The sequence below is a fragment of the Scomber scombrus genome, chromosome 10 (assembly GCF_963691925.1).
Source record: "Scomber scombrus chromosome 10, fScoSco1.1, whole genome shotgun sequence".
NCBI classification, from domain to species: domain Eukaryota; kingdom Metazoa; phylum Chordata; class Actinopteri; order Scombriformes; family Scombridae; genus Scomber; species Scomber scombrus.
The window spans coordinates 18,208,439-18,235,716 of record NC_084979.1 but is presented as its reverse complement, the minus strand read 5'-3'; the positions used below and the strand labels follow the sequence as shown (position 1 = coordinate 18,235,716).

General features: G+C 40.8%; 3 protein-coding genes across 5 annotated transcripts in view; 2 read left to right on the top strand and 1 right to left on the bottom strand.

The window, feature by feature from the left end:
- LOC133988283 (cyclin-dependent kinase 17-like) overlaps window positions 1-7,292 on the top strand; it is a 39,073-nt gene extending 31,781 nt beyond the window's left edge. For 2 of the 3 annotated variants that reach the window (XM_062427885.1, XM_062427884.1), the window contains 6 exons: window positions 490-587; window positions 680-785; window positions 1,136-1,178; window positions 1,275-1,365; window positions 1,444-1,521; window positions 4,345-7,292. In XM_062427885.1, the coding sequence (XP_062283869.1) occupies window positions 490-587; window positions 680-785; window positions 1,136-1,178; window positions 1,275-1,365; window positions 1,444-1,521; window positions 4,345-4,382 (454 nt within the window). In that variant the 3' untranslated portion in view covers window positions 4,383-7,292. Of the gene's footprint in view, window positions 1-489; window positions 588-679; window positions 786-1,135; window positions 1,179-1,274; window positions 1,366-1,443; window positions 1,522-2,557 lie in introns of all 3 variants that reach the window. The other variant, XM_062427886.1, reaches the window with a different exon arrangement.
- Window positions 7,293-8,577: 1,285 nt separating this feature from the next.
- Window positions 8,578-10,556, bottom strand: parapinopsina (parapinopsin a). Its single transcript, XM_062427883.1, has 5 exons — window positions 10,223-10,556; window positions 9,472-9,562; window positions 9,123-9,360; window positions 8,802-9,044; window positions 8,578-8,718 (listed from the first exon to the last, which is right to left on the bottom strand). The coding sequence occupies exons 1-5, from the start codon at window positions 10,554-10,556 to the stop codon at window positions 8,578-8,580; spliced, it is 1,047 nt and encodes a 348-aa protein (XP_062283867.1).
- Window positions 10,557-11,519: 963 nt separating this feature from the next.
- Window positions 11,520-21,667, top strand: ddx20 (DEAD (Asp-Glu-Ala-Asp) box polypeptide 20). Its single transcript, XM_062427882.1, has 11 exons — window positions 11,520-11,715; window positions 14,420-14,514; window positions 14,969-15,137; window positions 15,234-15,348; window positions 17,738-17,880; window positions 18,198-18,336; window positions 18,507-18,565; window positions 19,038-19,120; window positions 19,227-19,332; window positions 20,049-20,150; window positions 20,276-21,667. Exons 1-11 carry the CDS (start codon window positions 11,520-11,522, stop codon window positions 21,457-21,459), a joined length of 2,391 nt encoding a protein of 796 aa, XP_062283866.1. The 3' UTR covers window positions 21,460-21,667.
- The last annotated feature ends 5,611 nt before the right edge of the window (window positions 21,668-27,278 follow it).

Genomic DNA, 27,278 nt, shown 5'->3' with positions numbered 1-27,278 from the left:
GTTACACAGTTAATGTGAAAAGTCTTAATAGTGGGTTAGGAGGAACTACTTGGTGCTATAATATGTTGAATGTTTGATCTACTTTATAAACGTAACTTGATTTCTTTTCTTTTAAATTAGTCCCTTGTTATGCTTTGCTGGGGTCTTTATGTTGTGTGATACTGTATATGACCATTTAAAGTACTCAGAGCACTACTGGGAGTAGTTTGCTTTTATTTGCATTTGTATTTGATACTACTTTGTATAGCATCTGATCACTTTGCACTTTATGATATGAGCATTTGGAACCAACTATGATACTGTTGTTAAGCAGTCTGCCGATCTTTGGACTCTGCACACTGTAATCTTTGGTCAGATAACATTACAGTGTTGCATTATGGATGACAGACATTAGAGGCATAGTGTATGTTAATATCACAACCTGCTTAGATGTCACATGTGTCTTTTGTAGGCTAACACTTATTCTGCTGTTTCTGTCTCTTTGTTCAGGGGTGTGGGCTGTATCTTCTATGAAATGATCACAGGCAGACCCCTCTTCCCTGGATCGACTGTGGAGGATGAGCTTCACCTCATATTCCGCATCCTTGGTGAGATGACAGCAGGAGAATCTGCACAAGCATTTCCTTGTGCAACATTTTTTGTTGTGCGTATGTCACCTAATCTAATATCTCTTCAACAGGTACGCCTACAGAAGAGAGTTGGCCTGGTATAACCACCAGTGAAGAGTTTAAGACATACAATTTCCCTCGATACAACGCAGAGCCCCTTGTCAACCACGCACCCAGGTATGTAGATTTAGGTGCATGTGCTCACAGCTGTGTGTGTGTGTGTGTGTGTGTGTGTGTGTGTGTGTGTGTGTGTGTGTGTGTGTGTGTGTGTGTGTGTGTGTGTGTGTGTGTGTGTGTGTGTGTGTGTGTGTGTGTGTATGTGTGTGTGTGTGTGTGTGTAGATTAAGTGACTGGGATACATTAGATGTAATGAGATAAGATGCAGGATTGATTTTCAGTAGGAACAGTAGTCAAGCATTTCCGTCACTGTTGGAACGGCAGGAACACTATACTGCTTTATGAAGCTTAGGTCAGCATTTGATTACACTGACTCTCTACGCTTCCTCTCTGCGTTTTCTGTCACACAGGATAGACAACGATGGTCATGACTTGCTCTCCGTGCTTCTGCAGGTATTAGACATTGCTGTATTACAGATAATGATACTTTTAAGATAAGTGTATCTAATTCATTGGATTAAATGCTAATGATCGTATCTGTGTCTCTAGTTTGAGGCTAAGAAACGTGTATCAGCCGAGGATGCTCTCAGACACACGTATTTCAGAAGTCTTGGGGACCAGCTTCAAACACTGGCTGACAGTGAGTACAATACTAACTTTAATATTACGCATGTAGTGCACAAACGCTGTCTCACCAACTTTCTGTTTTCTGTTTCAGCTGCATCCATCTTCTCCATAAAAGGCATTCAGCTCCAGAAAGATCCAGGGAAGAGATCCTCAGTCTACCCGGAGTCAAGTAAGTCCCCCACGATAGAAAAATAAAGCAAGAAAAGTAGAAAATGAGGAACTCATAGTGGGAATATGATAGAAAATAGGTTCTGCTCCCTGTCTTCTTCCTTCTCTTTTTTTTCTCTGTCTAACTTTGCTTTATGTCGTCTCTCATGCCACTGTGTGGTCATAACTGTCACACACAGATTTCCCAGTCTATCGCCTGGTTCGTGTTTACATCACATACAGATCCACAGCCCCTACAGCTGCTGCAAGACACATTAAAGCAATGTTGAACCTAGTTTGACATAAGCTTCTGGCCATACTGTATAAAAGTCCAAATATGGTTAAATGCCTGTATAGTACTTCTGTGCTCTTTGAAGAAGAAAGGCGCTCTGTCTCCACTCGGCATGAAGAAAAATGTAATGAGTGAAAGAAAAGCACATTTTCTGAATATAAATGAACAGATTCTGACCAAATTCAAAACAAACAAAGCAAAATATAGTTCTTCTTAAAGTTATTTTACTTTGTGAGGAAAGAAAAATGCCAAATTTTGTCATGCAGTGAGCAAACATATCTGTCCTGCCTGTCCTACTCAGACCACAAGAGTATCTAACACAGACAATATGTGGATGTATGCAGTATCATGGACAGGAAGCCATTAGGTTCCACCAAAGGTCAACATTGCTTTAAGTGCTGTCAGATTTTTTTAAAAAGATGCAGTAATTACAATACTATTCAAGATATATACAGAAACCCAACTATAGAATTACCAACCAGTCAGCTGTTTATACCTGATGTGCCCTTTTGACATTTTGTTAGATTTACTTCAGTGTTTCAGTCTCTGTCACAGTCTCAGTGTTTGTGTGTCTCTTTTCTTTCTGCTTCCACTGACATGTTCTGATAAACTGTCCCCCTCTCTTTCTTGGTACCCATGCACTCTTCTTTCGCAATGTTCATCTTTTCCTTAATCCTTTCTATCTCCCTTGTGTACCCTACTCCAACTCCTCCGTAACACCTTTATATTCCCAACCTTCCCTTTTCCCCAATTCCCCCCAAAAAAGCGATGGCCCATAAGCTAGGCTCTGCACCTTCGCAGTACTTCCAGAGAGAAGCAGCCAATCCCAGGGCTCAGAGTCACACTCTCTCCTCCAATTCCACTGGCTGAGTGGCCCCTACCGTCCTGGTAAATACGGTCTCTTTCATTCTGTCTGTCTTCTGTTCAGTTCCCATTCTCTTTTTTTCTGTTTGGCTGTCACCTGGCCTCTTTTCTTCTATCTATTAGCACCTTGTCTTTGTTTCAATCTCACTATATATAGTGGGATTGTCTCTCCTGGTTGCTGAACTGGACAACATGTGGTTGCATTTCTCATCCCCTCTTGCATTCCCCGAACCAAAACAACATATTATTACCTCACTTGTTTGAAGTCATACAATTGAATCCTTTCTATTGTTTTTTTCTTTGTCAACTCTTCTCCCCATTTTTGCTCCCTTGGGCGGCTTTATCTCACATTTCAAGCCCTGGGCCCACATGCATCATCTCAGCTTTCACTCACCTAATCCTGTTTTTCTCAGAGCGAGCCTCTCCCAGTGTTTTTTTCAGGGGATGAAAGGGGCAACAATATTTTCATAAAAGAAAAGAATGGGATCAGAGAATGGGGAGTCATTTGATTATTTTCATTTGCAGTCCTGTTTAGGTTTCTCCAGCGAGAGATGTAGCCTGTAAGTGAAGGGTGAAGTGAGGGTGTAGCGTGTGTTTGTTTTTTGTTTTTTTATTAGCATGGATATGATTGTGGTTTTACTGCAGTTGTTTTAAAGTTACTGGTAAGTATTGTTTAGCTTAAGTGACATGATATGTGCTATATTACAGGTTATAGAAATAAAGTATTGGCAGTGATAATAACACAGTTCCACTATGTGGCCAATTTTATTAATTTTGGTCTAGGGATTTAAGAAAATTTCATCCCTTTTTTAAGTGCCCTTTACTTTTTTCAGCAGGGTGTTGCATGCACTCAGAACCTAGCCAAGATTGTAGAAAAAAATCAGGTCATGCAACAAAGGGGACACTGCAATTACATAATCAGCATTTTTAATCAGGACGCTCCAGTTGATGGGGATTCTTTTGTGCTTATGCGGTTAATTGTTTGATTATATTTTCTGCAATGTAATTTTCCAGCATGAAGATCTGGATACTGTCTCAAGGCTGGACAGTATTCAGTTTTTAATAATTGTAGTTGTGATGGAATTAAACTTGGATTGGAAGTAATGATAATACTACATGCACCATGTTTTCTTTGTAGTTTCCCAGGGTTGTTAAAACCCCCAAATTCCCAGGTAACATTTCCAAATCATGACCTTGGTATGTGCAATGGTAGCTGTCCCCTGCATGCACAACACAAGATCCATTAAAAAATGTATTTAAAGTTTGGTGTGGAAGAACCTGACTGGCCTGTGCAGAGCACTGACCTTAACCCCATCAAATACTTTTTGGATGAAGCCTTATCACCCAACATCAGCACCAATCCTCACTAATGCTCTTGTGGGTAATGGGAGAAAATCCCCACAGCCAGTTTCCCATCTTGTGGAAACCCTTAAAAGAGCAGAGGCAGCATTTTAATGCTCATGGTTTTGAAAAGAAAAAAAAAGTTTAAAATGTAATGATAATAAGATGTAATGGTTGTGTGTCCAATACCTTTGGCCATATAGTGTATATTGTGAGTTGTGGGCATGGAGTGAAATCTGTAGGTGTGTTGTGGTGTGTGTTTGTGTTTCCAAACCAAATCCAAAAAATGTTTTCACATTCCCCCACCCTCTCTTTCTTTCTTTCTCTGTCCCTTTCTCCATCTCTTAGCCCAGGGGAAGAACAGGAGGCAGAGTGTGTTGTTTTAGTGCTGGCGGGGGCGCTGAGGAGGACAGTGACACGTGGAGCTGCCCTGTCAGACATTCACTGACCCTGCCACACATACACCGAAGGAGTGACACACACCCTGCCACATAACACACGCACACACACACACACACACACACACACAAACACAGAAAAAGAGAAAAAAAAATAAACACACACACACATACATTGAAATTGAAACAAAACCACACCAAACTAAGGCTGAAGAATTCATACTTGACTTAAAAAAAAATTAAAAAAAAAACTCAGCTCAGCTCTAAAGACTGAAAAATGAAAAATAAGAGACGTACGTGAAGCTCAGCTGGAAGAAAAGTGGGAGAGTACAAGATTCTCCTTGCTGCTACTACCGCTGCTGCCCAGAAGAGGGCAGCATTTAGGATGTGTGCTGACTCAGTTTGAACAGAACTTGCTGTATCAGTGAGCTGTGAGGAAGGAGGAGTGGAAGTGGACATGATTCAAAGGCAGAGAAAAAGAGAGAGAAACCATGTCGCTCTCTCCCGTGTTGTTTTTTCTTCTTCCCACGGACTGTTGTTGTACATAAAGAGACTGAGCTGTAATACTCTGCTTTTTCATAACATGCCTGTATCCAAACTCTGAATATTGCACCTCAAACCCAAAACCCTGGCCTAACCTCTTAGCCCTTTATTACATGATCTTTAAAACATTTCTCTCTCTCTCTCTCTCTCTCTCTCACACACACACACACACACACACACACTCATACACACACTCATACACAATGTCTTTCTCTCTCTCTCTATCTCCCTCTCTCTCTCTCTCTCTCTCTCTCATTCTCTGTCTCTCTTAAACACATACACAAACACACACTTTTGGCTCACTTGAAAGTTAATCGTGTATATCATTGGAGTTTACAGAGATAAACTTTAGCACCTTATTGTCCGATAGAGGTCAGGGTGGCTGTCGATAACTTTACCTCATCAGTCACTCAAGCAGAGTAGGGTGTAAAGTACACGCTAGATATTAGAATGAATAAGAATCATTAAATAACACCAAAAAAAAGACACTTGACTACACTACAATTAAGATCACTCTGCAATCCACAAACTAGTAGTCGACAGTAATTACATTTGTCAAACGCTGTAAAGAACTGTAAGAACTCCTGTTTCCTAACACCTGTGAGGACAGAGAGGTAAAGGAAGTGTACAAATCCTCACCTGCTTATTCTTAGACACCCCCTTCCTCTTTTTGCCTTGACTCAGACGTTGTCTTGACTTGTTGCGTGGTGTACAGGTGTTGACGTTGAAATGTTCTCTTTACACCTGATTTGACCTCTTTAGATCATGAGTAGACCCTTCAGAGTTCCCCACCTTCTTCTGCCCGAACTCCACGTGCATTTATTTTTGCTCTTTTTTTTTTCTTTTTTCTTTTTAAAAAAAAATCTGTATATATGATTATACTTTTTACTTGTCAGAAGCAATGATAATTCCAGGATGCTGTCCTCTCAGTCTTTACTGTGTTCCCACCGGAACAGGTTGGCGACTGGCTGGGGACGTGTTGCACATTCCTTGAGCTCAGGACTTATTGCTTGTGTTGTTTTGTGGATTCTGCGAGGTACAGCTGATCTTGTATTCTCCCCAGCAGAGCAGAATATGTTGAACATGGCCTGAAACCCCTTTGCAAAGCTGGTTTGAACTGTATGTGAAGAAGAAGAAGAATCATTTTTCAGCATCAACCTGTCAGTCCTCTGTGTTATTCATTCTCTGTTGATTTGACTGTAATGTTGCTGTTCAGATACTACCTAACCCGTGTCTAATTCTCGTCATCTCTTTTAAGCATGTGTATTAAATACGCAGATGTTTTCAGTTGGTATGTGAAATAGCTGCTGCTGGAAAAGGAATACCTCCTGTTGATTTAAATTTTGCATGGGACGTGACATTATTACATGACTTTTTACACCAAACACCACATTGACCTGTAACGTCTGGAGACTGTACATTAAAATGAGATGAAAACAACACCGTATTGAGCAACAAATGTGATGTGCTGCCAGCACCGGGACCAGATAGTTTGTATGACAAATCTGACTCAACTTCAAGGTGCATAGTGCGGTAAAAACTATTATGTCGCCTGTATTGCTGAGCACTAAAGCTTTTTGGTATTTAGCAGGACCCAAAGCACTCAGACACACTGTTGTTTCACGCTGTTATTGTTACAAGCTGCCAGAAACAACAGGACCAAACTCAAGCCTCCAAGCACCAGGTGTTCAAGCACACAACTGACATGTCAACATGTACTGTATTGATGAGATGGCTTGCAGGCTGTAGATTGAAGTTTCCAGTTCCGCAGACACTGACTTCGGGTCACTTCTGCATCTTTTTCTAATTTGGAAAGGGTGAAGTAATCCCTCACCCGTGTCTCTCAGAAGGACTACTTATTTACCCAGAGTGTGACAGTATGTAGCATGTACATAGATGATCCCTCACTCTGTATATACAAAAAAGTGTACAGGTTTGATACAGCTATTCACATTCTGGCTTTTTTGCTTTTCTTTAATGAAAGTCATAGCAATATTTCTGTAATCAATAAAAAGCCAAGGTAATAGGATGAATATGATTGCATTTGTGTTTCTTTAGAGAGGGGATGACTGTGAATGATCAAACTGTGAGACTTGACTAAACTGATGGCAGGTTTTGTTTTTTTTCTTTGCTGTTTTAACATGCTGGATCCAAACGGCCGGAGTGTAATACCATGTTGCAAAGGAGTATAACACACTGATTACTTTGATTTTTATCAATGAAAGCCATAAAGGTCATATTAAGGTGACAAAGGTCTGTTTGTGTTTGAGAGAGGTGTGTACCATGCTTGAACGCAGACCTTGAGAAGCAAAGGGGATGTGTACACCTGATGAAAAATAAAAATCATGTAATTACTTTTTGTTGTTGTCACAAATCCTTTGAAAATACATTTTAATCTAGTGTTACAGACGACGTCATCTACAACATTTACATAACAATTGTTTTCACTGCAGGGCTTTGACAGTTTGGTGCAAAACCTTATTCAGATTTCCAAACTTATTCAGCTTCTGGTTACATCAAACCAATAAACAATTATATCAATCAAAAAAACACAGAACAAATATATACTTCTGCTAGTTAAAAAATGTTTCATGTCAAATTTGATATTTAACTGCAATTAGATAGATAGATAGATAGATAAATACTTTATTAATCTTGAAAGGAAATTAAGGCATTCAGTAGCCCATATTAAGTCAGTTCGTACAGTCAGTCAGTCCAAAAAGAAGAAAAGTCAGTCATCCCTCTCCTACAGTGTGGAGATAGATATTTCATTTAGGCTCTGTCAACCTAGTAAGTATGTGTTTTCACTGATAGCTTACACTTTACTGCACGTAAGCCTCTTAAACCAAGTGATCCAGCTATCCTGAAGAATAGACCTAAGGAAAGGAAGATTATTTCGCTGGTGCAAGAGGGTCTTGTGAAAACATCCATAAACAGAATACACAGGTGCATGTATATATTCATTTTAGCAAACTATGCATGTTAACTAGAACTTTCAACCTCTACACAGTGTGATTTTGACACAACTCCCACAATCCTCACAAGGTGTCCAAAAACAATTATAAACCATCAGTAATATCCATGACTGAGAACAAGACAAAGGGATTGTCTTTATTGTCAGAGTACATGAAAGGTTGTGACAGTCTTAGCAGGAAAAGACAGACACTGTCAGTTGAAACACACAGGAGGTCTCATGAGATGGTGGTTTCCTTCTCCCTTTTCACAGCTGTGTTTTTCATGGGATTACACCCCCTCTTTCTTAATTCATGTTTAATTACGAGCTCGGAGCAATCGCCTACATGCATGAGACAATTTTAAGATGTGACCAGAAAGAAAGACACTTATACTCTTACTGGTATGTCAGGCATTTTCCGAGGGGTACTGTTAATTGGTCAGTTGGGGCCTTTCCAACTAAATTTGTCCTATGTCTGTCATTCTGCTGACAAACATACTAGACTGTCTGGCTTGTAGCCTGAGCCACTTGACCATATATAGAAATACATCCTAACAGTGTTTCTACAGATGTTATTGTTGTGAACTCAGTCTTCCCTTGCTGTCTGTTGCGGCAGCTGATAGCTGAAAGTAGCTCAGATGATCAGGAGTGAGATTGTTGTCCATTGATGTTCATTCATACACAGTTTCATTCTTTTAAAGATCCTTTTGGTGAGACCTTTTGGCTCTTGCTGACAGAAGCGACCGTGGTCTCGCAATCAGACATTTGACAGTCGGAGGCCCATGGGTCCCAACCACACAGGACTGTGGGAACAGCGTAGCTCCGAAACTAGAAACACACATATACAGTGCACATGGTCAATACAGAGACATGATTATATATATATAAATGTGTGCATCATGAAGGATTACCTGTCTGTTCATGAAAATATATACGATGGGGTTGTAGATGGTGCTACTTTTAGCAAAGTAAACAGGTACGGTGGCAATCAGGGGGTTGATATGTAGACTTGAGTCTATGATGACACTAAGAGCCATGGCAGCATACGGCAGCCAGGTGACCAGGAAGGCCAACACCATCACCACTACCATACGTGCTACCTGCACCTCCACACGGTTTGTGCTGCCAGCCTCAGACACCTGCAGCTTGGTCACCTACAGGACACCACAATACAAGCACAAGTATTATATCAGCAAACTCAACAACAAATGTCTGTGTTCTCAAGCTCTCACCTGACGGAGGGTCCACAAGAGTCTCGAGTAGGACACCATGATGATGGAAAAGGGCACAACAAAGCAAAAGCTAAAGTATATGATGATGTAGGACATGTTTCCAACATCCCTGCTGTACCAGTTCGGAGCACAGGATGTCTTGATGCCTTCCAGTTCATAACTGCCCCAACCAAACAAAGGCGGAGTGTTCCACACAAATGACCACACCCAGGAGAGCACCACTCCAGCAACTGCATGCCTGGTGGACAACAGAGGTGATATGTCACATGCTGGTGGAGCAATCAAGAAGTTTGATACTTTTGTGTTTTTTACTCTTATGTGCTGCTAAATGACATCTTGATAATAATACCTGGTCTGGAACATTACGGCACCCATGGGATAGCACACCACTATGTAGCGTTCAACAGAAATGACTCCTATTGTGCACAGACTTGCTATACCTGGCAGAAAAGAAGGAATAAGGAAAGACTTGTAATATTTTTTGTGGAAAATATGTTGCCACTGCAAATTCAGTAGTGTAGTGCAGTGAACTTGTATACTTAACATACATAAAAACATTGGATAAGCTTATAAAATACAATATAGTATTAAGAATAAATCAGTGGATCCCAATGTTTGTTTCCCACAAAGAGTAATTTACCCTCTAAACGTAACAGATGAAATTACTTTTCCAGGTATCATCCAAGCACTTTTACTTGTGATTCTTAAAGTACATTGTGCTGATAATATAACTGCAGTAACATCTTTTATCTATGGAGTATGCTACATTGTCAGGTGCCCATATAAACACTGAAACAGGTTTTGTCCTCTCCAAAAGTGTTTACTTTAAGTGATAGGGGACAAAATCCACAGGACTTGTTTGTATAATAATGTATTTATAGATTTTTGCTGCTGAATTTGTCCTGCATCACTTACAATGAAGGTGCATTATGAAAGGATCTTCTAAAGGACAGTATGAACAGAAGAATGTTTACAACAAGAAAATGTGTTACAGTCTTCATTTGGTCACCTGACTGCAAAGGATCTCAGTCCTTTCTCGCCATTGTAAAAATGAAATCATTTGCAAGTAAATCTGCTTCCTTGGCCTGGATTGGACTCACCAAAGAAAGCTACAGCAAAGGCCTCTAGCACGCAGCCCACACGTCCTAGGCTGAAGTATCCCATGGCATTAGTCACTGTGGTTGGCAGACCTCCAAACACAGCACAGCCCAGGTCACATATGGCCAGGTTAACCAGGGCATAACTGAGTGGCTGCCTCAGTTTTCTGTGTTTCACAGTCACCACGATCACCAAGACATTGAGCATGATCCCAGCGACAGAGAACACACCCATTATAACTGCCAGTATTGTGTAGCCAGTCCGAGACAGGAGCTCTTCATTGACTGAACTCTGGGAGGATGATGAGGAGTTTCCATGTAGGGCAAGGTGCTCCATTTTTGCTCAGCGGAAATGTTTGCTGATGCCACAAACTGCTTCCTAGTATGGAAATAAAGTGTCAGTCGTCCATATACAACCTCAATTCCAATCAAATTTAACTAAAATGTCCTCTGGTCAAAACAACACTTTGAGGTGCTGAATCAACAAATCAACAACCAACAATATCAACAACCAAAGAAGTCCTCTTCTACAGATGATGAATGATTGTTGTCCCGGTGCAGCTCGAAAGAGAAGATGGAAAAGGAGACCCTCTTAATAAATCCAATAAGCTGAGAGGGGCCCTAGATCATGACATTTAAATCTTGAAACTAAATCTCTAGATCCGGATTGTGAAAACAACAATTCTGTCTAATATCCTGTAAGACTGCACTTTCCATGATTGCTGGATTTATAGTTGCCACTGAGTAATGAAGCAGGGATTCAGTTGCAAGATATGGGTTTTAGGATAAGAGTTAATTGCATTGTCTGCTGGTTAAAGGCACAGAAGGAGCATTAAGGCTTGTTCATATCACACATTTATTACATAGATAGGCTTCATATCTCTATGCAGCATTTCTTTCAGACTGGCTTATGGCAGACAAACAAAATATGGTAACTGTAACTTTTGGCTTCAATCTGCCAATCAATCCTCAGTGAGGACACAGTGTATAATAATAATAATAATAATAATAATAATAATAATAATAATAATAATAATAATAATAATAATAATAATAATAATAATAATAATAACAACAACAACATATGAGATGCACACCAACAATAACCTATACAAATCACAACCTCTCTTTGATTAACATTCTTTGGAAGAGGCTTTGGATAAGTTTTTCCATGTGGTTTTCTTCAGGACTCAGTAAAACACAGACTGATCAGTCCCCCTCCCGGACACCAGAGGGCGGTAAAGTCACAGGTCTGCTGCAGCTTTTTTAAACCGGCTGTCTGACTAGCTGTGCCGTCAACATGGCTGCCTCCATGAGGAAAGCGGCGCACGACATAGAAACGCGAAATCGGACCGATGATGTGCGTTTATCGGAGGGGATCGACTTTAACTCCCTGCTGCTGTCTCAGGCCGTGCTGGAAGGACTGTCCTCCGCCGGCTTTCAGAAACCCTCCCCGATCCAGCTGAAGGCGATCCCGCTGGGCCGCTGTGGACTCGGTGGGTTCTCTCTCTCTCTCTCTGTGTGTGTGTGGTCAACAATGGCGCAGATGAATTCAAATATACTTTAAAAAGCAGTCAAACTAAAACTGTACATGACATACACTGCCGTTCACAAGTTTGGGGTCACATTGAAATGTCCTTATTTTTGAAGGAATTGCACTGTACTTTTCAATGAAGATAACTTTAAACTAGTCTTAACTTTAAAGAAATACACTCTATACATTGCTAATGTGGTAAATGACTATTCTAGCTGCAAATGTCTGGTTTTTGGTGCAATATCTACATAGGTGTATAGAGGCCTATTTCCAGCAACTATCACTCCAGTGTTCTAATGGTACAATGTGTTTGCTCATTGGCTCAGAAGGCTAATTGATGATTAGAAAACCCTTGTGCAATCATGTTCACACATTTGAAAACAGTTTAGTTCGTTACAGAAGCTACAAAACTGACCTTCCTTTGAGCAGATTGAGTTTCTGGAGCATCACATTTGTGGGCTCAATTAAACGCTCAAAATGGCCAGAAAAGAGAACTTTCATCTGAAACTCGACAGTCTATTCTTGTTCTTAGAAATGAAGGCTATTCCATGCGAGAAATTGCTAAGAAATTGAAGATTTCCTACAACGGTGTGTACTACTCCCTTCAGAGGACAGCACAAACAGGCTCTAACCAGAGTAGAAAAAGAAGTGGGAGGCCGCGTTGCACAACTGAGCAAGAAGATAAGTACATTAGAGTCTCTAGTTTGAGAAACAGACGCCTCACAGGTCCCCAACTGGCATCTTCATTAAATAGTACCCGCAAAACACCAGTGTCAACATCTACAGTGAAGAGGCGGCTGCGGGATTCTGGGCTTCAGGGCAGAGTGGCAAAGAAAAAGCCATATCTGAGACTGGCCAATAAAAGAAAAAGATTAAGATGGGCAAAAGAACACAGACATTGGACAGAGGAAGACTGGAAAAAAGTGTTGTGGACGGATGAATCCAAGTTTGAGGTGTTTGGATCACAAAGAAGAACGTTTGTGAGACGCAGAACAAATGAAAAGATGCTGGAAGAATGCCTGACGCCATCTGTTAAGCATGGTGGAGGTAATGTGATGGTCTGGGGTTGCTTTGGTGCTGGTAAGGTGGGAGATTTGTACAGGGTAAAAGGGATTCTGAATAAGGAAGGCTATCACTCCATTTTGCAACGCCATGCCATACCCAGTGGACAGCGCTTGATTGGAGCCAATTTCATCCTACAACAGGACAATGACCCTAAACACACCTCCAAATTGTGCAAGAACTATTTAGAGCAGAAACAGGCAGCTGGTATTCTATCGGTAATGGAGTGGCCAGCGCAGTCACCAGATCTGAACCCCATTGAGCTGTTGTGGGAGCAGCTTGACCGTATGGTACGCAAGAAGTGCCCATCCAACCAATCCAACTTGTGGGAGCTGCTTCTGGAAGCGTGGGGTGCAATTTCTCCAGATTACCTCAACAAATTAACAGCTAGAATGCCAAAGGTCTGCAATGCTGTAATTGCTGCAAATGGAGGATTCTTTGACGAAAGCAAAGTTTGATGTAAAAAAAATCTTATTTCAAATACAAATCATTATTTCTAACCTTCTATTTTCTATTCATTTCACAACGTATGGTGGTGAATAAGTGTGAGTTTTCATGGAAAACACAAAATTGTTTGGGTGACCCCAAACTTTTGAACGGTAGTGTATATATAACTTACTGGGGTTGTTGCAAGTTTGTGCATCTCATGTTTTACAATTAAAGTCGCAGAACTAAGCTCAACTTAAATGCACTTCTTGTTGTCGAAGATATATCCAGAAAAATCAGACTTTTCTAACAAACTGGATGATAAAATATTCAGTCTGCTGCACAATTAAAACAAAAACACTTTTCCTACGTTGCGTTTCTATGCCGCTAGCAAGAAATTACACAGCCTGCTGGGTCATAAAAAGATGAACATGTTTTACTTCATAATAAATATATGCAACATCAATGTAGACAAATATATATGATAATTAACTTGTTTTTAATTTACAATGTGCAAAGGGACATTTTATTTCTTGCTGCCATCTGACTGATTTCTCAGAACCAGGAGCAACATTACACCAAAACTATCTGTATGGTTAGATGTCAATAGATGTGGCTCAGAACACTTTTTTTTAATTTTTTTTTTTTACAATTTGGGCAAAATGGCCATTTAACTTTCTCTTCAGGCTACTTAACGATATAGCCATCGTAAATGATAACCACTATTATTCACTGTGTTTGTTGTGTTGTCTGTCGCTTTATGTTGCTATTATTGTATTGCTGTTATAGTTGATTGTTGTCTGATATGTACAGTACTATGTTAAGAATTTCCCCTTTATTGACAGTACATTTTAAAGTCTAACTTGCAAAGAGATTAAATAATTTATTCCTACATAGATATAATTACATCCCTCTTGCACGTTGCCTGTTTAGTGCAAATGTTCTCGCCAGCAGTCACGAAGCAGAAGCCGCTTAATCACTGCATACTTGAGGTAAACACCTGTGATTAATCGGACAGTTTTAACCGTGGAGAAGAGGCCTTTGATTTGATGCAGCAGATTAGCCACTCTAGATGTGAAGCATTAGTGTTGTAAAAAGTTAAGCCTAATTAATTGTCAAAGCCCCAATTGTGATCATGATTCTGGCTAATTGTGCATCATCCATCTGGTGTTTTTCAGATTTGATTGTGCAGGCCAAGTCTGGCACGGGGAAAACATGCGTGTTCTGCACCATTGCTTTGGACTCTCTGGTCCTGGAGAATACTGCAACTCAGGTGAGTGGTGTCACTCCAGATGTGTAAAGTATCTTTCCCCATGTTTTTTTTTTTTTTTTAAACTCAGTGATTTAATAACTGTTCATCCTCTTACGTATAATACAGCAAACAAAAGATGTTATTTTGATGTTTAGCACTCTTCTCAATTTCAACATCAACAGATGGTCATGAGTAGTAATCACTTTGGTTTTGAGGGGCTGAATCTGATAAATGTAAGCTGCTCAGTGTCAAAAGTATAAATGAATGAGGACAATTATTGATAAAGCAGAGGTAGAGGTCTGGTCTTGTTGTTGAACTGGCTGCATTCTAGTGCGCTGTAATCTCATTAGCTGCAGTGTCTTGATTGATTGGAAACTGCACAACAGCTGTTTATCCTTAATCGGCTCCCATACAAATGAAAGTGGTTGTTGACATCTTAGCTTTCTTGACAAAGAACCCTTTTTTCCTCCTGCAGGTTCTTGTGCTGGCTCCGACACGTGAGATAGCGGTGCAGATCCATTCAGTTGTGATGGCAATAGGCTGTGCCATGGAGGGCCTCGAGTGCCATGTTTTCATCGGCGGCAGGCCTGTTAGTCAGGACAAGATCCATCTGAAAAAGTGCCATATAGCTGTTGGCTCACCTGGTAAGAGGCCAAACACTGATGGCATAACCTTTTTATGTAATCATCATGCTGTTACTTGAATTTTGTAAGTGACTATATTCATTGTTATGTACACAGGTCGTATCAAGCAGCTTATCGAACTGGGCATGTTGTCCACCGCCAGCATCAGACTGTTTGTTCTGGATGAGGCCGACAAGCTGCTGGAGGAGGGCAGCTTCCAGGAACAGATAAAGTATGATGCACAGAAATATCTGTATTTAAATGTAATGAATGACATGATATGGGAGCAGGCTGCTGTAGCAAGAACAGATCGTTATTCAACCAGAGGTCTTGAGATTGAAGCCTCTCATAACAAATGTATATGAATGAAATACCATAAATGTGTGCCCACCAAATATAGTGCCCATTTGCTCATGCAATATTAATTAATCTATGACTAAATATGTTCATCAACAACCTTTTTTTTTTTCAATTACTAAGACAAGACCATAAGGAGACGGTACCAACGTCATTAACGACTATATCAACATGCAATATTGTTGATGAAAGAAGACGAGACTAAAATGTAGTTTTACAAATAAAAAAATTAACCCAAATGTTTCGTTGGCAAAAAGAGTAGACAATATATTATAGCCTCACAGGAAGGTGCAGCATGAGCAGCAGTTGGTGCTTTGTATGTGTGTCTACACAGAGGGCATTCAGGTGCAGTTGAGTGTAGGTTGCCCACAGTTTGAAGCACTCCACAAATCTTCCCTTTAACATTTATTATTTCTGCCATGTGAACTGCCTTGCTAGAAAGCAATTTTGTTACCTGATGTCATTATTATGTCCATGGGGCACTTTTTCCCCTCTTTTTTTGTTAACAACCTCAGATCCATTTGTTTTATTTTTTAAAGCAAACAGATTGCACTTGGTATGTGTACAGTATTCCTTTAATTTTAATAGGCTTACTTCTTTTATTTCTGTTGTTTAGAACCAAAAATGGTTTGAAAACATTTTATTGTCTGTGTAGCACTCATTGTTTTAAAGAGTATTTGGCCCCAGTAAAATATATGAGCAAAGTAGAACATGTTCCATGTCTGGATTTTTTTCCTTAAATTGATACCATCAGACCAGATCTTAATAATTTAACCTGTGTTTTTTATCGGATTATGAACAGATAAAATATTATTTGAAAGTTTGACTAAAATTACGAAAAATTGACTAGATTGACTGAAATGTTCATTATAATCTGATGAAAAAGACTAAAATCTCAACAGTTTTCATTGACTAAGACTATACTTAAATAGTTCAAGTTTTCTTTGATTAAGATTAGGATGAGGTTTACTAATTGTGATTTAAAAAAAAAAAAAAATAACAAGGACATTTGATACTGGATTAAGGCTAAACTAAAAAATACAGTTGACAAAATGAACAGTAATTGATTGATGTATTTTATGTTCTGTTTGTCCTTTTTATGTCTGTGCTTTTGCTTTGCATGTTTCATGTTTCAGGCTGCCCTAACAAGTCTCTAAAGACTCTCCAACTGGTCCAGAATGCAGCTGCACGCGTTCTGACAAAAACTAGAAAGAGAGATCACATTACTCCTATTTTAGCTTCACTGCATTGGCTTCCCATAAAATCAAGAATAGAATTTAAAATCCTTCTCCTCACTTTTAAAGCTCTTACTGGTCAGGCTCCATCATACCTTAAAGAGCTCACAGTACCTTATGTACCTACCAGAACACTGCGCTCCCAGAACGCAGGCCTACTTGTGGTACCTAGTATCTCTAAAAGTAGAATGGGAGGCAGAGCCTTCAGTTATCAGGTTCCTCTCCTGTGGAACCATCTCCCAGATTCGGTCCGGAGGGCAGACACCCTCTCTACTTTTAAGAGTAGGCTTAAAACTTTCCTTTTTGATAGAGCTTATAGTTAGCAAGCTCCTAGTTTATGCTGCTATAGGCTTAGACTGCCGGGGGACTCCTACCTCCATGATGCACTGAGCTCCTCTCTCCTCCTCTCTCTCTCTCTATCCATCCATTTATATCCAATAACATTCATGTACTATTAATGCATTCAGTAACCTACACTTCTTCCCCGGAGTTGTCTGTGCTTTCTCTTCTCACAGGCAATCTGGGCCTGTAGACGTCCGGATGACAGATTCCAGTCCCGGACCTTCTAGCGTCAATGTTTATTTTCAATGTGCTACTCTCTCTCTCCTATTCTTCCTCTCTCTCCCCTCTACCCCAACCGGTCGAGGCAGATGGCCGCCCACTTTGAGCCTGGTTCTGCCTGAGGTTTCTTCCTGTTAAAAGGGAGTTTTTTCTTGCCATTGTCGCTAAATGCTTGCTCATGTGGGAATGTTGGGTCTCTTTCAAATTAAAACTTGAAGAGTACGGTTTAGAACCTGCTCTATGTGTAAAGTGCCTTGAGATAACTTTGTTGTGATTTGGCGCTATACAAATAAAGATTGATTGATTGATTGAGTTAACTTTGTAACATCTGTTCAGGGACTACAGATTAAAAACAGCCTCTTGGCACATTTTAACAGTGTCTCTTAATGTGCACTGACCCTGTTAAATAAATAAAATAAATTGACAAAATCGCTCATCCATCTCTCTCTTCTTGACACTCGTCTACAGCTGGATCTTCTCCTCGCTGCCTGTCAATAAACAGATGCTTGCGCTCTCTGCCACCTACCCAGAATCCCTCGCTCAGCACCTTACCCGCTACATGAGAGAGCCCACATTTGTCAGACTCAATCCCAAGGACATGGGCCTCAAAGGTGAGCCTCTTTGTAGAAGTGGAAAATATTTTACTTTAAGGGTTCGAAAAGCAGCAAAATTACTTTATATTAGACAAATAAAAGGACAATTAAATTGTGTATTTATAACTTAGTTTACATTTTTATACCATACATCTTCAAAACAATGAACTGCTGTCCTGGTAAACATCGACTCCCCAAATCAAGACAACATTGATTGGATAATAAAGTTTGTAGTGTGAAATGTTTTGAGATGTTTTCTCCTGAGAGTGTCAGGTGATGGACAGTAAGCAGAGAGTAACATATAATATATGTTGTTCTTGTGTGCCCCCTGCCAGGTCTGAAGCAGTATTACAAGCTGGTGCAGTCTCATATGTTACCTCACAAGGTGTTTGAGGAGAAGGTGCAGCACTTGCTGGAGCTGTTCAGTAAAATACCGTTCAACCAAGCACTAGTGTTCTCTAACCTGCACACAAGGTAATGCATGATGTCATGTTTTTCCTCCTCTTCAGATGTGCTCTGGATTATATAAGCACCAAGAAAAAATATATCTCCCTTTGCATTGTGTTAGATCTGAAAAAAAAGATGTATCTCTGAGAAGCTGTTTGTTTGTTTAATGCTGTTGTGCTGGATTTCTCCACCCACAGGGCTCAGCACCTGGCAGACACCCTGTCATCCAAAGGCTTACCTGCTGTCTGCATCTCAGGTGAGGCAGGCTTTAGAAAAGTAGTGATATTTGTGTGGAGTGTTGTCATAAATGATTAACCAATCTAGGTCTGCAGTTTAGAATTATTTACCACTTTTAAAAAATAGTTATTTATTGATTAATCATTTGGTTTATTAAACATAAAGCCTTGAAAAAATGCTTGAGAAATGACTAATTAATCCATTATCAAAATGTTAATGATTAATAAGAGTTTAAGCAGTTTAAGAAAGTAAGCTTCTCAAACATTTCATGGTTACATAAAAACACTGAGTATTTGCTGCTTTTCTGTCTTGTGTTAGTGTCTTGTGTGAGCTTTTACTGTTGATCAGACATCACTGTAGGGTCAGGTAACTTGTCACAGGCCTTTTCTGCCATTTATCACATTTCATTGACTAAACAAAAGAATGTATGTACTAGTGTCTGTCGTAGTTGATGTGAGCTGACACAAAGTGACCGTCATGTATCTGTGCAGGTGGTCTGAGTCAGGACCAGAGACTGGAGGCCATGTCAAAACTGAAGCAGTATCAATGCAGAGTGCTCATCTCCACTGATCTGGTGAGACCCACACATCTTCCATTGTACTGAGTTTCATAAATCATCCATCACTCGCATCAGTCTGTTTCTCTTCTGTGATCCTTGTTGTTTTTTTTTTCTCTGTAAGACTTCCAGAGGTATAGATGCAGAGAAAGTAAACTTGGTGATTAACCTGGACGTGCCGCAGGACTGGGAAACCTACATGCACCGAATTGGACGGGCTGGCCGCTTCGGTTAGTCTCCGATACAATTCTGTTTAGCAGAAGAAAGCAATCACAGGCAACAGCAAGCAGTGTTATTTAATATTCAGCTTTAACACCTCGTCACGTTCCAGTTAGCCAGACAAGATACATGACTGATGACAGGGAGCAGGGGGAGTGTTTGTACTGGATGTCACTCAAGGCTAAAATACTTTTCCTCCACTGACTCCACTGATAATTATTTTGAACACTGATTATTCAGTTGTTTTAAAGACGGCTGTTCTTTTCTATTAGTTTTTAAACAAACTAAACAATTACGTTTTTTGATTGATTGCCAAATGGGAAAAAAAACCTGTCACACTACACAGACTTAAGACATGATTTTGTTCAATGACATACAGCGATCTTATGTTCTCCCCTGGTGTTATAACTTGTATAAAACGTCTTCTCTCATCTTTTTGCTGCTTCAAATTGCTTGACCAGAGAGCATTTTCTAACCACATCAAACAGCATTTGGACGATTAGCTTGAGTCTCTGGAGTATTAGCATGTTTGACCCCCACCTAGCAAGGTCAATAGGTTCCTTATCATCTGCATTTCATTAGAATTACCTTGTTTTGCTTGTGCATTGTGTCAGAAACAGAGTGTAATTAGCGTGCACTTATTGTCAGAGTTTGTTTGTATTTGCACCTGCCGCCCATTCCCTCTTATGTGAATGGGTTCTAATCAGGATAAAATTTTCATTTGTAGGCACTCAGGGGCTCGCTGTGACCTACTGTTGCCATGGCGAAGAGGAGAACAAGATGATGGCCATTGCTCAAAAGTGCGGCCTGAGTTTGTCTGCATTGCCATGTGAGTCCCGTCCACGTTAAATGCTGCATGTTTGTTTAAAGAGAGGAAAGCTATGAATATGAAACCATTATTTAATGTTAAAGTGGAAAAGTAATTTCAGTCTCATCTATCTTCTGTCCTTATAGCCACCATAGAGCCTGGGTTGATGGATGAGCCTTGTGACTGGGATGTCTGCACCGAGGCGTCAACTCCAGGCCCTCAATCCCAGCTCTTCTCCAAGACAGACAAGAGGAGACGTGCCAAGGTCGACATTCCTGCTGCTGCTGCTGCTGCTACTGCTGCTGCTGCTGCTGTCGCTGTCTCAGTCACGGATCAAACTGTGGAGCATAGTGCTCAAAGAAAGCCGGAGAAGACCCATCCAGCAGCCAGATTGGGAGCTCACCGTGACGGGAATCCTAGAAAAGTGTTCCCTGCAAAGGACGCTCTCCCAGTGCCCACTCGAAAAGAGCTGCAAGACGCTCTGCCAAAGATTCCTCCGCTCAGCTCGTTCAAGAGTTGCAAGTCAGGGTTTATGACTTTCGAGGAGGCTGAGCGGGACTTCGAGACGTTCATTACCACCGGTTTAGGGAGATCAGTGGAGTTCATCAGGGAGTTCAGAGGTGGAGAGGACAGCCACACAGTGTCTGTCATGGTTGAGGATGACGGAACTCAGAGTGTCTCACAAAGCTGTAAACGGTGGAAATCTGAGTTTTCACCTCCAAAATCAACTTCTGGTTCTTCAAGCTCCCAATCTGATATGGAGGAGCGCCAACAGGATGATGAGAGACTGGGGCAATTAGATACAACTGGAGGAGGTGAATACAGCGCAGTCATTAAGACAGAAGAAAGTCATAGATCCACTGTTGTCAAACCAAAAGTAGAGCCCACTAGAACTGAGCCTCAAACATCTTATGAACCAAAAATAAATCACCAGAGGATCAGTGCAACAGGTGGCAGAGCTTTTTCTCCACGTGAAAACCATGAATCTGTGCCAAGTTTGACGTCGAGCAGGCAGATGGCTCCAGCACGAACCAGCAAAAACGAATCCAGAAAGACGAAGGAAGAGATTGGAAAACGGAGCAAAAAGGTTTCTGAGAAGACGAGGAGGGAGCAGAGGAGGGAAAGGGATGAAGAAGAACATGATGAGGAAGAGGAGTCGTCGAATGCTGAAACTTACTGGAGAGACTGCTACAGAGCCTGGACTCATTACTACGCCTCCATGTCTCCCTTTCAGGAGCAGGGTTACCAAAGCTACTACAGTGTAGCTCACAACTGGATGGCAGCTTATCGTATGAATGCTGTTTACATGGATGAACTCATGAAATACTGACTTGTCTGACCTGTATTTAATCTCCATCTTATAAGAAAATGTAAATCTTGACATCTGCAAAAAAATGAATTGAAATTGCAGGTGCTGAGTACAAATATTTGCACTTCTGATCTGACATACTGCACTTAGATGTTTTTGAGTGAGTACCTTTCAAAGAATGAATACTATATGCTGTATGTCACTATTACGTTTCTAATAAATTACCAGTATGGAGCACATTTAAAAGTTACATTTCCTTTTTATTTCTAAACATTTACTGTTTTGAAAATATTTTGTCTTTATGTTCAAACTCACAGTATACAGGACCTCCACATCACCAGCCATTAATCTGACCCAGTGTTTAGAGAGGAGGGGTGCAAAACTGTGCAATTTACTATGTGTAATCTCTTCAGCAGGGCACAGCAAGGTCAGACAACTCCACATGCTCCTGATTACTGGCTAATCAACCACTACCTACCTTCTAGCCAATCAGTGCCAGGCAACACAAAAGGCAAACACCCTTGAATAAATTAATTTAAACCAGGAGGCCACTTGAGCTTCTTCTAACCATTTGTAGCATTTATTTGACCAATCTAAATCATCATTATGCAGCAAATGTGAACGCTCACTATGAGCCTCAACACAATGTGGACTGTAACCTGTTGAAGGATTTTTCTGCACAAAAGCACAAAAGGCAGGCTGAGTGATGGATTTGCACACTTTCTTGAACAAAACAACCTGGTACCATGAGAGTCCCATGGCTACAATGTTTCTCATTTTCAACTGCACAGTCTTAACTTTAGCTTTAGTCTTAGGTTTACCCGGGAACTTGTGGGTATGTTGGGTTGTTTTCAGAACCAAGAGTCTCCAGACTTTTAATAACGCGCTGCTGGTCAGTTTGGCCGCCAGTGACCTACTGAAGTGTTCCGTGGACACGCCGCTTTTGCTCTTCTCTTTTCTACGTTATGGGAAGGACAGCCAGGTGTCGGTGTCTATGTGCACACTGCAGCAATTCACCTATGCCCTGTGCAGCTGCGTCCAGCTGCTCACACTGGTCAGCATCAGTGTGGAGCGCTTCCAAGCCATCGCCTTCCCTTTCCAAACCGAGAGGAGGAGAGCGAGGGTCCGCCTCTGGATCCTGTCCATCTGGGCTTGCGGCCTCATCTTGGCCATAGTCTCACTGACTCTCTCCAAAAAAGCTCTTTTTTACATGCTCTGCCGTCCGAACATCTGGGAGCGTGATGACGAGCATCTTCGGTATTCTGATCCGTTTGGACCTTACGTTCTGGTGCCGGTTTGGGGATTGTCTCTGACTGTGATTGTTATCCACTACGTGCGAATATTCAAAGTTGTGAAGCAGCACCGCAAGAAAGTGTTCAACCGGGGAATCCAACTGAGGCCGACGGTGTCAGAGCACGTGTGGGGCTGGCTGAGTGTCTCCGTTTCAGCACCACGGACAGCTCCGCCGGGCCCATGCAGCCCGCCGCCTGCACGCCGGACCGTGGTTTTAGTGGCCGAGGCAGAGGCCTCCTGCGCGGGCGCGCCCACAGGGCACGGCCAGGCGAGACCTCCGCAGATTGTCGGGGCGGTGTGTCTTCTGACACCTGGGGGCAAGGAGCGAAGGAAGAAAAAGATGGAGGGGAAACTGGCCCAGCGTTTTGGGTACATTATCATTGCCTTCACGCTTTTCTGGCTTCCCATGGTGGTTATTTTGCTCATGAACGTCATCTCGTGGCGATACACAGACAGAGTGAGTCGGACAGTTTAAAAAACATTCTTGCTGCAATTGTTCGTACAATAATTAAATAGTTTGAAAAATAAAAATCCTTCAAATAATTTGGTCAAACATGGCAAAACCACAACGTTCAGTCACAGAATTGAGTCAACATCCAACCTACATAGAAAGCAGTTCCAACAAAAGGCAGCATTTTAATTAAGGTATTTTTGATAACGTTTGAAATATTGATGAAAATGTTGATTGAATATTGCATTTTTAATAATGTATCTTAGTGGCAGTTGATTTATTGACTAGCAAAACTGATAATTAATGATGATTAATAAAGTAATTTATCAAGAAAAACAGCTGCTGGTTCAGTTCCCTTTACCACTTTTCTCTGTTTTATATGACTATAAATAGATTATCTTCTGTTTTTTTGGTTGTATCTGGGAAAGTTTATGCCATTTTTCCACACTTTTCTTAATTTTTTCATTGTGAAAAACAAACATAAATCATGAATAAATAATTAATAATATCATACTGTTACTGTTATGCTTCAACCTTTTGAAATAGTATTCTGTGTCATCCTAGGCTCTCCCTTGTGTTTCCCCTAGTTGCTGATGGAGCTGGAGACATCAGCCATAGTGTTGACCTGTGTGCAGGCTGCAGTTGATCCTCTCGTCTACACTTTAGTCACTAGACAATTTCGCTCGGAACTCCGCAAGATCTTCTCCTCCAACTGTCCACTAAAACTGGGAGCTTTGAGGTGCAATACTTTGACATGAACATTTGGGAATTGGATCCCACTAAATATACATGCCACTACCTTGTGTTTGCACACTTATACACACAGTGATTTAGAGGCGGGTGAAGAAGAGAGCCCACAGATTTTGTATTTGTGGCAGATATAGATGTTTTATCAGGCGTTTCACAGTCGGGACACAAGACAAGGTCATAAATAATATCCAACACCTGACAAGATACGCACAGCAGTAGTCTCAACAACGACAGGTGGCATAGGAGGGCAAAGCAAAGAGTGAGAGGAAAACTGACTGAGCCCAGAAAAAAGACAATCAAAGGAGAGTACATAACAGAGAAAGAGAGAGACAAACACCATCACAGACCTCTGTTTTTGTCGTTTGTAAAGAAAAATGCAATCCGTTGACTCTTTTAGCAGAAAGATGCTTACATAATAATTCAAACGGTGTCATTTGAAAGTGCAGCTGACACAAAACAACCTCTGCTGAAACAGGGAAGCAGGAAATAAATCACGTTTAATCACCGTTGTAGCAACAAAACAAACAAAAATACAGGGAACCTCACTTCTGCCATTACCTATGTCATACCCTTGTAGTTTTCAATAGATTCTAAATGTCGGACTTGATACTGTGAATATGAGGTCAATGTCTTAACCCCACTTTTAAAATTACACTGAAAAAGCTCTGCCTGTCTGTGCTTGTCTTCTTTTTTTTTTACTCCAGGTAAATGTGCGCACAGTTTGAATAAACACTAATACTGGATCATCTAGGCAGTTGTCACTGAGTACATGCTACATTACCAGCAATAGTACTAGGTCTCTACTAGCAATACCAGAGGCAAAAAACATCCTGTTCCAACTCTGTAGCATATCTTTTCTTTGGGTTGATACTAACCTCAGGATCAGAGAGAACTAATGCACAACAGAGGAGTCACCTTAGGGTCTTGTGTCGCAATGCACTGATATGATATCAATATGCTATATATTTCCATCCATACTGGCTGATATGATGATGTTATGAGTTTTTTGTAAGAGTACAAATACATGTGTAAAACTGGTTAAGCTTTTCTGATGTGTCCATCTTAAGTTAATTAAAAAGTTTTTTTTTTTTTTTTTTTTTTAAAAGACCATGATACACTTCTCTGCTAAGTTGTTTTAAAAGACTGTGTACTTCTACAGAAAATGATAGTTACATATCAGCTACATATGGGCAGACCAATTCCAGTATTGCTTTTGAAATATGCTATTGACTGATATGGACAGTATGCTGATATATTTATGCATTTCTAGCCCTGTCTGTGTGCTCTTAATCAACATTTTATTTCATCAACGTAGAGCAGAAGTTGATGCTTCTACTGCTGGGACTGAAACTTCTCTTCCCTGCTTTAGTGAAACCCCAGCCGTGGTTTTAATCCACCTAAAGACAGATCCAACTTCTGTCTGGACTCAGAATCCCATTCAAGATGAAAAAAGGCCAACTGAGAGGCAGCAGCTAAAGAGTTAAAGGTCCATAGTTACAAAGGTCTACTTTGATGGGCTTTGATGAGAAGCATTACTAAATTTACATAGTGGGGCTGTAGGTTGAGAGAACAGACAGAATAGCTCATGTTTTTGGTGACAGAGATCTGTGGATGGCTCATCCAAGTGTCCTCTGTGTCTCTGTGGTCACCGTTACAACAGACTTCCCTGCTTTAAGTTCTCCCTTAAATAAAGTAAATAAAATCCTTTGTAACACCAAGGAGGACAAAAAGTACAAACACCAAGTTTCCTAACCACATAGAGTACACATACTCAACACCTTTGAAAAAATGCCCGCTGAGTTTGGGGAAGAAAAAACGTTGACAGCTATAAAGACTACTGAAAGCATACTGTTGTTCACACAGGAGGTAGGGATACAACAGGACAACAACGAGAGAGAGAGAGAGAGAGAGAGAGAGAGAGAGAGAGAGAGAGAAATGCAAAGAGAGGAGAGTAAGGAAGAGAGAAAGACAGAGTGAGGGAGAGAGAGAGAGAGAGAGAGAGAGAGAGAGAGAGAGAGAGAGAGAGAGAGAGAGAGAGAGAGAGAGAGAGAGAGAGAGAGAGAGAGAGAGAGAGAGAGAGAGAGAAAGAGAGAGAGAGAGAGAGAGAGAACGAGAGGACAGCTTCACTGGTTCTGCCAAACGATGGTCAAATATTACAAAATATTCTATTAACAATATTCACAAAGAACCTGGGCTCAAGACAGATTAGTGTCAGAAATTCTCAGAAAATTGCCTTGTGCTTTTAATTGTGGTGGTTTGAATTCAAAATGTCCTTTTTTTTGGTTTCTTTGTTAAAGAATTAAGTTATTTGAGGTCCGTCAGGCTGTAAGAGCCAAAAGGGAGGAGAATAAAGAGGGGGAAATTCAGAAAACTATAAAAACAAATAAATCTGTTTTTACTCCAGCAGAACAGGCACATATTGTGTAAAAGGCTTGTAGCTGAGAATTTTGGACAGAAATGTGTACAATGAACCCTTCAGAGTGGCAGCTAGTCAAATATACCATATACTGAGCCATAGAGACTTCCAGAAGAATTGAAACACAAGTTTTCAGTGAACTGAGACAAACACATTCACACAAACACACACGCACACACACACACATACAGGCACATACCTCCTATCCAAAACGTCACAATTCCTCTATCTAGCAAATATTCACGTACACTCATTCACAAATATGAAACTCATTGGTAATGCCATCATGGACACGCCTACCATATTTCATTTTTAAGGATTTTTCACTGAAGTAGAATTATAATGTTGGACCTGAAAAAGGAATGGTGGCGTATTTATCTATGAACAGAGTAAGTGGACCAAAATGACACAAAACAAAAGGGCTGGGTTAAATCAGTGGAAAATTGATATGAAATGATTATGTTCTGTTTTCTTTCGTTGCATTTGAGCATTGTTCTTTTTCCCTTATATTTCCTGCTAAAAAAAAACCTATGAGAGTCAAACAGGAGCGAAAATCATAAAAAGGTGCTTTGTGCTCAGTGACACATGACTTACTCTGGGAACTCTTGGGAGGCACGCTCTCACACGCCTCCTCATCTAAAACAACTCCCTACACATATTTCCCACTCTTTCACCCACACATACTCGCATACGCACACACATGCATGCCGACCATTAACATGAATGTACTGTATCTAAAAGCCATCCTCCGTTTGTACAGGGAGTCCATGTCGTTACAGTACATGGCCAGCAGAGGGCAGTCTCCACCACGGCCAGACTAGGACTCTGAATGCCTTCTCCTCCATCATTCTCAGTCCTCCTCTGTCCCTCAGTCTGTCTCAGTGAGTCTTTATCTGTCTCTCTGTGTGTGACGTGCCTGCACTCTAGTCT